Raw genomic sequence first — 12,523 nt, 5'->3', positions numbered from 1 at the left:
GCCTGGCCTTTGAGCCACTCCACATAGTCTGCCTCTTCCTTGTCCTATAAAACACACAATCTTGCAAATGTTCATAAAGTTGCTGTTCTTTTTTTGCACAGTCTCTGTCCCGACCTGCTCTTCCTGTGTTTTGATTCTCCTGGTCAGCAGCTGGAAGCCTCCTTCGTCCCCACTGCCGTCTTCGTCATGGATGAACTTATGGAAACTGGAAGAGAATATCATCTTCACTAATGACATTTGAGCTGCCTGTTATGGTCGACGTGAAGTGCGGTTGGCTTGTAGAAAAATACCTTTCTTTCAGCTGTTTTTGCTCCAGAATGTAGCTGGGGGATGATGCCCTCTAGAAAAGAAACCAAGAACTAAATCAGATCAACAAACTTGTCCAAAACCAACTGTTTCTAGTGACGCAACCTACCTCATGTCTTTTGGCTGCCTCCTCATCATCACCATCATCACTGTTCTCTTCGTCGTCATATTTTCTAGGGAATTAAATGAATATGAAATTCAAATAACGCAATTAAGAGTTCCTCCTTTTCTATCCTGCTAGGGGTTGCAAGATAATCTAGATATTCTGAAATAAATTAGGGCTATCCAAACCATGGCCCGCGGGCCAACTCCACATCTCCTATTCGGCCTGCGAAACGACGAGTTTAACAAGGAATCTTACATTTTAAAAGACAAACTTTTATGCTGCAATTTTGTCGCCATCAAGTGGACAACGTGAGTAATTCAGGCCAATGACCTTCAATTGTGAACTGAATGTAACAATGTACAGCATTTACTAATATGACCCAATGCAAACAACCTTCCTTAGTCATGGCGGAAAACATATTTTTCCAACCAAGACAACATGTCAACAGACTTGGTCACACGTAACACAACATGCTCACTGATGGATATCATAAAAAAATGTTTTCCATGTACCATACGAAATTCTAAATTACACCCATTTAAATCCGTTACAAAGCATAATTGGGAAAAATTAAAAGCATTCTACATTTATCCATGTTTGGCACATTTTAGCTGCTCAATAGTTCTGGTTGATTACAAAATTTTAGGAAGGTCGTCACGGAAGTAAACAAGGTCAGAGTCAAACAGTCACATTCTCTTAATATTCAATTAAAATAACGATTAATTAATTAATAATTAATTATACATCTATTATATTAATATAATATACACACCTGAGAGTAATTCAGTGAGTAATACAATGTGAGTAATTCAGGCCAATGACCTTCAATAAAAAACTGAATGAAACATCCATCCATCCATCCATCCATCCATCCATCATCTTCCGCTTATCCGAGGTCGGGTCGCGGGGGCAACAGCCTAAGCAGGGAAACCCAGACTTCCCTCTCCCCAGCCACTTCGTCTAGCTCTTCCCGGGGGATCCCGAGGCGTTCCCAGGCCAGCCGGGAGACGTAGTCTTCCCAACGTGTCCTGGGTCTTCCCCGTGGCCTCCTACCGGTTGGACGTGCCCTAAACACCTCCCTAGGGAGGCGTTCGGGTGGCATCCTGACCAGATGCCCGAACCACCTCATCTGGCTCCTCTCGATGTGAAGGAGCAGCGGCTTTACTTTGAGTCCCTCCCGGATGGCAGAGCTTCTCACCCTATCTCTAAGGGAGAGCCCCGCCACACGGCGGAGGAAACTCATTTCGGCCGCTTGTACCCGTGATCTTATCCTTTCGGTCATGACCCAAAGCTCATGACCATAGGTGAGGATGGGAACGTAGATCGACCGGTAAATTGAGAGCTTTGCCTTCCGGCTCAGCTCCTTCTTCACCACAACGGATCGGTACAACGTCCGCATTACTGAAGACGCCGCACCGATCCGCCTGTCGATCTCACGATCCACTCTTCCCTCACTCGTGAACAAGACTCCTAGGTACTTGAACTCCTCCACTTGGGGCAGGGTCTCCTCCCCAACCCGGAGATGGCATTCCACCCTTTTCCGGGCGAGAACCATGGACTCGGACTTGGAGGTGCTGATTCTCATTCGGGTCGCTTCACACTCGGCTGCGAACCAATCCAGCGAGAGCTGAAGATCCCGGTCAGATGAAGCCATCAGGACCACATCATCTGCAAAAAGCAGAGACCTAATCCTGCGGTTACCAAACCGGAACCCCTCAACGCCTTGACTGCGCCTAGAAATTCTGTCCATAAAAGTTATGAACAGAATCGGTGAATGAAACAATGCGCAGCATTTACTTTGGTATAAACTCAACTCATCGTATTTGGAAGAAGAAGAATACTGAGTTGCATCCCCAGAACACCAAACCTACTGTGAAGCATGGGGGTGGGAACATCATGCTTCGGGGCTGTTTTTCTGCTAAGGGGACAGGACGATTGATCCATGTTAAGGAAAGAATGAATGGGGCCATGTATCGTGAGATTTTGAGCCAAAACCTCCTTCCATCAGTGAGAGCTTTGAATGGTTGACCAAATACTTATTTTCAACCATAATTTACAAATAAATTATTTAAAATTCCTACAATGTGAATTCCTGGATTTTTTTTCCCACATTCTGTCTCACAGTTGAAGTGTACCAATGATGAAAATTACATACCTCTGTCTTCATTTTAAGTGGGAGAACTTGCACAATCGGTGGCTGACTAAATACGTTTTTGCCCCACTGTATATACGCACATATATACCGTACATACAGATATATATAGATATTAGGGCTGCAAATCTTTGAGTGTCCCACGATCCGATTCAATATCGATTCTTGGGGTCGCGATTCGATTATAAATCGATTTTTTCGATTCAACGCGATTCTTGATTCAAAAACAATATATTTCCGATTCAAAACGATTCTGTATTCATTCAATACATAGAATTTCAGTAGGATCTACCCCAGTATGCTGGCATGCTAGCAGAGTAGTAGATTTTTTTTTAAAAAAAAGCTTTTATAATTGTAAAGGAAAATGTTTGCAATAATGTAAATTTGTTTTAAATAACAAACCAAAAATACGACTTATTTTATCTTTGTGAATACATTGGACACAGTGTGTTGTCAAGCTTATGAGATGCGATGCAAGCGTAAGCCACTGTGACACTATTGTTCTTTTATTTTTATTTTTATAAATGTCTAATGATGTCAATGAGGGATTTTGAATCACTGCTATGCTGAAATTATAACTAATATTGATACTGTTGTTGATAATATTCGTTTTTGTTTCACTACTTTTAGTTTGTTCTGTGTCGTGTTTGTGTCTGCTTTTAATTGAGTTGAGTTGAGTTGAGTTTGAGTTTATTTCGAACATGCAAGCATACACATGATACATTACAATTTCCGGTTTCTCTTTCTAACATGTTCGAAAAGGAGTAGGAAGAAGCAGAGCTTATTAAATCCTACCCCTTTTCTTTTACACAACAGTTGCTAAAACTTTTGTTCACTTCCTGTTCTCAATGTATTTACAATATACTCCATAAGTATCAGAATAAAAATAAATAAATAAAAAATTGTTATATTCCATACGATGAGATAAGTAAGGTTATTTTGAGAATGAAAGAATGGATGAATGAATAAATTCAGAATGTTTATTACGATTCTTCTTCTTTGTCCTTTTTAAACACTAAGTTTGAAGAGTTTTTTGAAGTGGATCATATTAGCACATTGTTTGATTGCTTTGCTTAATCCATTCCATCATTTGATTCCACATACAGATATACTGATGGTCTTAAGTGTTGTACGTGCGTACAAATGTTTTAAATTACATTTTTCTCTAAGATTATATTTCTCCTCTTTTGTTGAGAAGAATTGCTGTATATTCTTCAGTAGCAGGTTATAGTTTGCTTTGTGGACAATTTTAGCTGTTTGCAATTTCACTATGTTATGGAATTTCAGTATCTTTGATTCAATAAAGGGTTTGTATGTTCTCTATATCTAACATTATGTACTATTCTAACTGATCTTTTTTGTAACACTGTTAGTGAATGAAGTGTACTTTTGTAATTATTTCCCCATACTTCTACACAGTAACTCAGATATGGTAACACTAGTGAGCAGTAGAGAAAATGAAGTGATTTTTGGTCTAGAACATATTTAGCTTTATTAATTATTGACGTGTTTCTTGCTACTTTATGTTGTATATTTTTTATATGAGGTTTCCAGTTCAATTTATCATCAATCATTATACCTAGAAATTTGGTTTCATTTACTCTTTCAATTTCTATTCTGTCTATTTGTACTTGTGTTTGACCTTCTCTTCCACTGCTACCAAATAGTATCACTTTAGTTTTACTGAGATTCAATGATAGTCTGTTTTTGTCAAACCGTCTTTTTAATTTGTTAATTTCTTCGGTTATTATTTGTATTATCTTCTGTGTATTCTCTCCTGAACAAAACGCTGTTGTATCATCCGCAAATAATACCAACTTTATTCAATCTCATTTATATAGAGATTGAAAAATTTAGGTCCTAGTATTGATCCCTGAGGTACACCACAGGATATATTTAGCGTTGTAAGAGTGTGTTCGCCTAGCTTCACGTATTGTTTCCTATTAACTTCTTATCCAGTTTAAGACTAACCCTCTGATGCCATATCGTTCTAGTTTTTTGATTAAAATATTGTGATTAATTGTGTCAAATGCTTTGGTTAGATCCATAAACACTGCTGCCGCACATTTTTTACTATCTTTTGCATTGGTAATTTCTTCTGTAATTTCAATTAAAGCCACTGAAGTTGAAACATTAGCTCTGTATCCATATTGGTTCTCTTTGAGTATTCTATTTTAATTAATGAAACTCTCTAATCTGTTAATGAACAGTCTTTCAATGATTTTAGAAAATTGTGGAAGTAAAGAAACAGGTCTATAATTTGTAAATAGATGTTTGTCTCCAGTCTTAAAAATTGGTGCAACTTTAGCTATTTTCATTTTTTTGGGAAATGTACCTGTTTGAAATGATAGGTTACTAATATACATAAATGGTCCTGAGATCTCTTCAATAACCTTTTTTATCGTTTCCATATCAATTCCGTTATATTTAGTTGATGTCTTAGATTTACATTTTTTCACGATTGTAACTATTTCCTCTTTTGTCACATTACTGAGGAACATGGAGTTGGGATTTCGCTCTATAGTATCATTATAGGCAGCTCCCTCCATCAGTGTGTGAATGTGAATGTGTGTGTGAATTGGTAAATGTGGAAGTAGTGTCAAAGCGCTTTGAGTACCTTGAAGGTAAAAAAGCGCTATAAAAGTACAACCCATTTATAGTTCTCAATTGAAACTGGGTCTGGAATCCTTTCTTCCAATTTTTGCCCAATATTTACAAAGTAATTATTAAAGCTTTCAACTACTTCCTTTATGTTGTCATTATGTTTATTTCCATCTAAGAAGTATCCCTCTTAGTGCCATTTTTAATAATGCTATTGAGAATGCTCCATGTTGCTCATATTATTTTTGTTCCTGTCCAATCATTCACTGTAATATTCTTTTTTACATGATCGTAGTATGTTTGTTAACTTGTTTGTTTATGCACTTTGTACTTAATTTCTGCCTCTGTACTTCTTTGTGCTATAAATTGCTCTGTTTTTTGCAGTTCTAAGTGTTGCTGGGTCAGGTTTGGGTTTGGTTTTGGAATTGGATTGCATTGTTATGGTATTGCTGTGTATTGTTTTGTTGGATTAATAAAAAAAAAAATACATAAATAAAATTTAAAAAATCGATAAAAAAAAAAAAGAATCGATTCTGAATCGCACAACGTGAGAATCAATTTTTTCCCACACTCCTAATATATATATATATATATATATTTATATACACACATACATACATACATACACACACACACTTTTACAGGCAGTCAGCTTTCGGCCCTCTACCTATTTTTTTTAGCCGAACGCGGCCCTGAAGTCAAAACGTTTGGACACTCCTGAATTAAATGAATGAATGGAGTACAGTATATAGAATTTGAAGTGGTAAATTATCACTTTATCCAGGACACTCACCCTTCCTTCTCCAGTATGACTTTACGCTCATAGTCCTTCAGGTACATGGGCTTCTCTCTTGACTTTGAGGTGGACGGCTTTAAATCGTTGTTTGATGGACCTGAAAGAGATACAACGTAAGGGGAAAAGATGTTAATAAGAACACATCAATATATGGTGGCCGACAGGGGCAAATGTGCAGCAATGTCCAAACATTTCAAACATAGAAATGACCCAAAGCAAGGAGTGAAAACACCTCAAAACAAATGCAAAGAGAAAAAGCTGCAATCAATCAAATAACAAAATGAGACAGAGGTGGATGATAAATAGGAGATTTCAAATATTGAAGTAAACAAACCTCACACATTCTCATACTTTCTGTAACATCTAGGAAGAAATTATGTCAGCCAGCTTGAAAACGGTCTCAGCTATAAACTACAAGAAGGAGCTCAAAATTGTTTTTAAATTATGTTTTTTGCAATTTTTCAGGATTCCACACGAGGAAACTTTACAATGTGTACAATCCATAAACTGCTATAAAATTGAGTAGATAGTGACTTATTGTAATGTAGAGAAATCCCATATTTTTGAATGCAAATTTTGATGCTCCTCTTAGACACGTAATTAAGGTCTTTGTGAAATCCCCCGATGTTGTTTAGTCTGAAATTAACCACAACATTAGTGCTACATAAAACATTATGTCGCTCATGATAAAAATGTTAAAAAAAAAACAACAACTTCAAGCCTAATCCAGTTGTTTACTGACATATACAATTGATGCTTAAAAAACTTTGACTTCAAATGAATATCAGCTCCAAACATCAGTTATCGGCCTCCTTGACTACGACAGGGAAAAAAACAGTCTATCTGTAGTAAACATGCTTCTACTCCAAACTATATATGTTAAGACACAAGATGGCCTCTAAGCTGCGTCGTGACCCAAAGGCTGCAAAAATGGATAGCCTTCAGGTCTGGAACCCCTGCTGGCCTGAATAACTAAAAAAGGCTGTGTCCACACAAACACGGAGAGTTTCAAAAACACATATTTGGGGTTGAAACAACCTCCATCCACACAGGTTATTCTGCTCTTGCTTTTTGCTGGTTAGCTTAGCAGATAGCTAACATGATATCATCCTTGATGAAAAAAAAAAGAGTCCCAAGCGTTTGTAGTGTAGCTTAGGCCTTTTTAGTGAAGGATCAATCGTATATTTTGTAAAACTGTGAACAAAAACACATAAATATTTTACATTTAGCATATGTCTGCATACAACATACATGTGCATATAGCTATATAAGCAACATAGAAGTCTGCTATGTAACCCATTTAGCATCCAAACCAACAAAATGCTGCCAGTAATTAGCTTTCAACAATGGGCACAAATATCTTACTAAAGCAGTCTTAAACTGAAAATGCACAAATAATGTGTCACAATAAACATATGCATGTTGCATTCACATAAACTTACAGGTTTAGACTATCAAAGTCTTCAAAGTTGAAAAGAAAGCTTAAAGCCTGCAGTGAGTGCTGTTTGTTTGACATCTGCTCTCAACTGCTCTCTGAAACACACCCACACTAAGCTGGCTACGGCAAGACAGGAGGGTCAAAATAGAACACAAACTGCAAAACGGATTTCCACCACTAGGTGTCTTAGAAAATAACATTGTGGGGCATAACACTCCCCGTCTGGTATTATAAGATACCACTATGTCTTTTTACTGAGGAGCAGTAAGACCTCTGAAACGGGTCTGGAATAAACCTTAGGGGTACCCTGTTTGATGATCTTCACATCCACTTTTCGAATCCTGCCGTCACAGTTGGGGACGGTTTCCTCAATGATGCCAGCGGGCCACTCATTCCTCTTTACTTGAGTGTCTTTGAGGAGTACCACATCGCCTACTTGTGAGTTTGGTCTTTCTGACTTCCATTTCTTGCGGGGCCGAAGGGTTGCTAAGTACTCTTGTTTCCAACGTTTCCATAAAGTTTCGGCTAGACTTTGAACTTCCCTCCATTGCTTGTTATAGAGATCTTTCAGATCCATGTTCCCTAGAGGAGCAGATACTGGATCAGTCTTTTGAGTAAGCAACATTGCGGGCGTGAGAAATGCCGGCATGTCAGGATCAGACGATACTGGAACTAGATAGAGGCCTTGGATTCATGATTGCCATGATTTCACTCATTAGTGTCACAAGTACCTCGTGGGTGAGGCGACAGTTGCCCTTAAGCAACATAGCATCCAAAATGCGGCGTGCGATGCCGATCATCCTTTCCCACACACCTCCCATATGAGAGGAATGTGGCGGATTGAATATCCAGGTACAGCCTTTGTCCTGCAAGTGAGCTTTCAACTCTGGGTCTCTAGAGTTTATTTGCAGTTTTCTGCAAGCTCCAATAAAATTTGTGCTTTTATCAGAACGCAGGAGTCTCACAGGCCCTCTGATGGCGGTGAATCTCCTTAAAGCATTAAAGAAACTGGAGGTTGACATTGTCTCTATGAGCTCGATGTGTACCGCTCGTATACTCAGACAGGTGAACATGACTGCCCAGCGTTTTATCTCTGCATATCCACCTCTCGTCTTGCGCGCTGAGGTGGTCCAAGGCCCAAAGACGTCAAGTCCAACGTTAGTGAAAGAAGGATTCAAGGTAAGTCTATCTGCAGGTAAGTTAGACATTTTCTGTTCTTCAAGCTATCCGCTCATTCTTTTGCAGGTGACACATTTGTTTATCACACCTGACAGAAGTCTCTTACTTCCTGTTATCCACAGTCCAGCTGTCCAAACTGCACCTTCAGTGAAGTGTCTGCCTTGATGGGCCACTTGTTTGTGGTAGTATCGTACCAACAAGGTAGATATGTGATTGTCTTTTGGAAGAATGATCGGATGGTTTTCTTCCCAGGTCATGTCGCTGATGAAGTCCAAACTCCGACTCTCAGCAATCCTCATTGTCAAGTATGGGATCCAAACTCTTGAGCGGACCGTGTCGAGAAAACTCTTCACCATTTGCTAGGCTTTTCATTTCCTCTTTGTACACATCTTGTTGTGTTGTTTTCAATATGACCAGTCTTGCTTGACTGAGATCATCTTTTCTCTGGATACAGTCTGAAGTTTTCCAGAAGACTCTAGCCTTTTGGACAAGCTTGGCTATTGCACGAGTGAGAGATTTCCAGCTAGAGAATCTTTCAAACCGGTGAGAGCCAAGAAGTCCACTTGTGGCTTTCGTAGCATAGGTTGAAACTTGAGGGCGAACTTCGACATCAGTCTCACGATGCAGAAGGTTAAATGCCTCTGGCTGTGGAACTTCATCCACTTCTGGAGTTCTTAGAAAAGCCGGACCTGTCAGCCAGTTGGTATCTGACAGGAGAGCCGCTAAAACAGACCTAGATCCATGATCTGCAGGATTAAGTTTGGTGCTGATGTGGTGCCATTGATCTGGGGTCGAGGACCTTCTTATTCTTGTCACTCTGTTTGCCACGTAGACATAGAAGTTTGTGGATGCATTATGGATGTAGCCCAGTACGATGTTGCTGTCTGTAGAACTTGACTTTGTGAATCTCTACATTGATGTCATCCATTATCGTCTCTGCAATTTCTACTGCCAAGACGGCAGCACACAATTCCAAACGAGGGACCGTGTGAGCAGAAAGTGGAACCAGCTTGGATTTCCCCATGATAAACCCGACATGGCTGTGTCCTTCTGTATCGATTGCCCTGAGGTATGCTACAGCTGATATAGCCATAGTTGATGCGTCTGAGAACACACAAATCTGTGTATACTGTGGAGAGCAGAGAAACAGAGATGTACGTTCTCTGGATCTAGAGCTGCATAAATCCCTTTAGGGAATCTTTACAGACATTCCACTGGATTGCTTTGTCTTCTGGCAGCAAGTGTCCCAATCATACTCTTCTGTGGTGACATCTCTTACGAGTGCCTTGTCCTGAACTGTGACAGGTACCACGAACCCCAAGGGATCATAGAGACTGTTGACATCCAAACCAAAAAAATGCTGCCAGTAATTAACTTTCAACAATGGGCACCAATATCTCACTAAAGCAATCTTAAACTGAAAATGCACAAATAATGTGTCACAATATACATATGCATGTTGCATTCACATAAACTTCCAGGTTTAGACCTTCAAAGTCTTCAAAGTCGAATAGAAAGCTTAAAGCCTGCAGTGAGTGCTGTTTGTTTGACATCTGCTCTCAACTGCTCTCTGAAACAAACCCACACTAAGCTGGCTACGGCAAGACAGGAGGGTCGAAATAGAACACAAACTGCAAAACTGATTTCCACCACTAGGTGTCTTAGAAAATAACATTGTGGGGCATAACACAGGTGTAGTTTCAAAACTGCCTATGTCTACACTCAAACGTATACACCTGCTGTCATGCACATTTTGTCCAATCGGAAGCCTGAAAAAAGCAGCAAAATCTGAAAGGCTGTCATTACATCTCTTATTATGTTTATTTTTATCTACTTTAGACATACAATGACATGTACATCATCTTTAAAACCTGCCTGCACGCACACAGATAGGGCGAATGCATGCCTGTGCAGCTGAAACCCAACACTCATAGAATTATAATGTAGGGCTGGGCGATATATCGATAAACTCGATAAATGGTGGGTTTGTCTCTGTGCGATATAGAAAATGACTATATCGTGATATTAGATTATACGTACTCACGCAGTTGCTTGTAGCTGCAGGCATTACACTACAGGCTCTTCTTCACTCTTTCCCGTCTCTCCTTCTCACAGATAGCAAGCGCACCTTCTTACATACGTCATGTATGTATACGCCCTCGCAGAGCAGAGAGGCAGCAGTTTGGGTAACGTTAGCTGTGATGCTAGCAGAGCCGTGCGAGTGGTAATAGGAGAGAAAGAAGGTGCGAATCTGGTAACAAATGAAGGAAGAATTAATTCCCAAGAAAAACAGCAGGGGGTCCATCGTCTGGTGGTGGTTTTGCTTCAAGTGGAAAAATGTCAAACAGACAACCGTGATTTGTCAAGTGTGGGGCAAAAGCATTGCTGCAAAAATTAGCATAACTGCTAATATGTAGCATCATTTGAAAAGTCACCTGCTAGAGAATGAAGAGTGATTACTCCGAATGTCAACATCTCTGTTCGGCGCCACATGCCCACACCAGCAAAATGCCGAAGCAAACATTTCCAGATCAACACCGTATGAAAAAAATAGTCAACAACAAAAGAAGATAATGTCCGCAGTGACCTACTACATAGCGAAGGACGAACACTATTTGATTTCCTACTATGCAACTCAGTTTTATTTGACAGTTATTGAAATATCTTGTGTGACATTATGCACAAAAGTGCACTTTATTTTTTTTAAACTATTGTAGTGGCGTTCTGTACAAAAACTGCACTTTAGTGTTGTTTTGATATGTCATCTTAGTGACATCATGTACAAAAGTGCACTAATAGCTTGTTTTAAAATTTCTCTGACAATCTTGCACTTTCTGTTTTGGAAATGATATGTTTGTACCACTGCTTAATAAATACAGTTTTGGTCAACTGACTTAGTTGTAATTTCCCTCTCTGCATGAAAGTTTAAACTGAGCATAAATTAATGCAGTATGTTTTAATGTAGACACACAGAATCATCATACTGCTGTGATTATATGTATCAGGTGTTCATTCAAGGCTAAGGCAAAAATATTGAGCTATATATCGTCTATCGTGATACGGCCTAAAAATATCAAGATATTAAAAAAAAGGCCATATCACCCAGCCCTATTATAACGTGTTCAGCAACATGGTGATGTATTACATGTGCAGTGAAGTGCACATTAGTTTTAAAATCAGCACGCATTAACAAGCCAAGGAAACCATTTTGCATGTTTAAGGGAATTATAAATCCTTTAATCATGGATATAGGAATATGGAACATGTGTAATGAAGTGTATATTGTCTTTAACATCAGTACACGTTACAAGGACGACGTTACATCATGTTTTTTAGATGCTTGGTCGATTTTTACGTGCGAGCACGATTGCACCTGGCTCCATCAACAAAAATGGAAGCAAGACACATAAGTTAACTTCATGATTTGTAATTAAACAAGGACTAAAAACATAAGAAGGTTGCAAAATTGTTATGACAGAGCAAAAAGTCTTGTTTGTCAAATTTTTCCCATCAAGTGGAAGTTCCAAAGCAATCATATCCAAAGCAGCTGACAGTCATCTGCGCCGGTGGGAGTGTCGCAAAGCCCATTCTGATGTGTCTTTTTTATTCATGTTGAGTGACAATAGCAGCATGTTTACTTTCAAACATACAGTAAGTCTTATAGTGTGTTTAAGAGCAGCAAGGCAGTGTTGTTGAGCTTGGAAATGACAGCGCACAACCGTGACATCATCACAAGTTTGCGTTTGTGCTGTGTGCACACATACGCTAAGCGGAGAGTTTTGGATCTCTACACTTTGGCCAGCGTTTGCAAAAGTCTGCGTTTTTAAAGACAATAGTATGCGTCTACATGTGGACAATACGCCTAAACGCAGAGATAAGCAGGGCTGGGCGATATGGGCTTTTTTTAATATCTTTGTGCTGTGTGCACGCATACGCTAAGCGGAA

At 39.3% G+C, this 12,523-nt stretch overlaps 1 protein-coding gene across 1 annotated transcript in view; it reads right to left on the bottom strand.

The window, feature by feature from the left end:
• The window catches only part of kri1 (KRI1 homolog), a 37,947-nt gene that overhangs the window by 11,130 nt on the left and 14,294 nt on the right, over window positions 1-12,523 (bottom strand). The window contains exons 4-8 of the mRNA XM_061885344.1: window positions 5,959-6,058; window positions 416-479; window positions 291-340; window positions 115-205; window positions 1-44 (exon numbers count right to left, since the gene is read on the bottom strand). The exon at window positions 1-44 is cut by the window's left edge and continues 34 nt beyond it. Of these exons, the coding sequence (XP_061741328.1) occupies window positions 1-44; window positions 115-205; window positions 291-340; window positions 416-479; window positions 5,959-6,058 (349 nt within the window). The remainder of the gene's footprint in view (window positions 45-114; window positions 206-290; window positions 341-415; window positions 480-5,958; window positions 6,059-12,523) is intronic.

This window comes from Nerophis ophidion, linkage group LG23, assembly GCF_033978795.1.
Source record: "Nerophis ophidion isolate RoL-2023_Sa linkage group LG23, RoL_Noph_v1.0, whole genome shotgun sequence".
NCBI lineage: Eukaryota > Metazoa > Chordata > Actinopteri > Syngnathiformes > Syngnathidae > Nerophis > Nerophis ophidion.
Note: the sequence above shows the minus strand (reverse complement) of the source record. Positions and strands in the feature narration are given on the sequence as shown.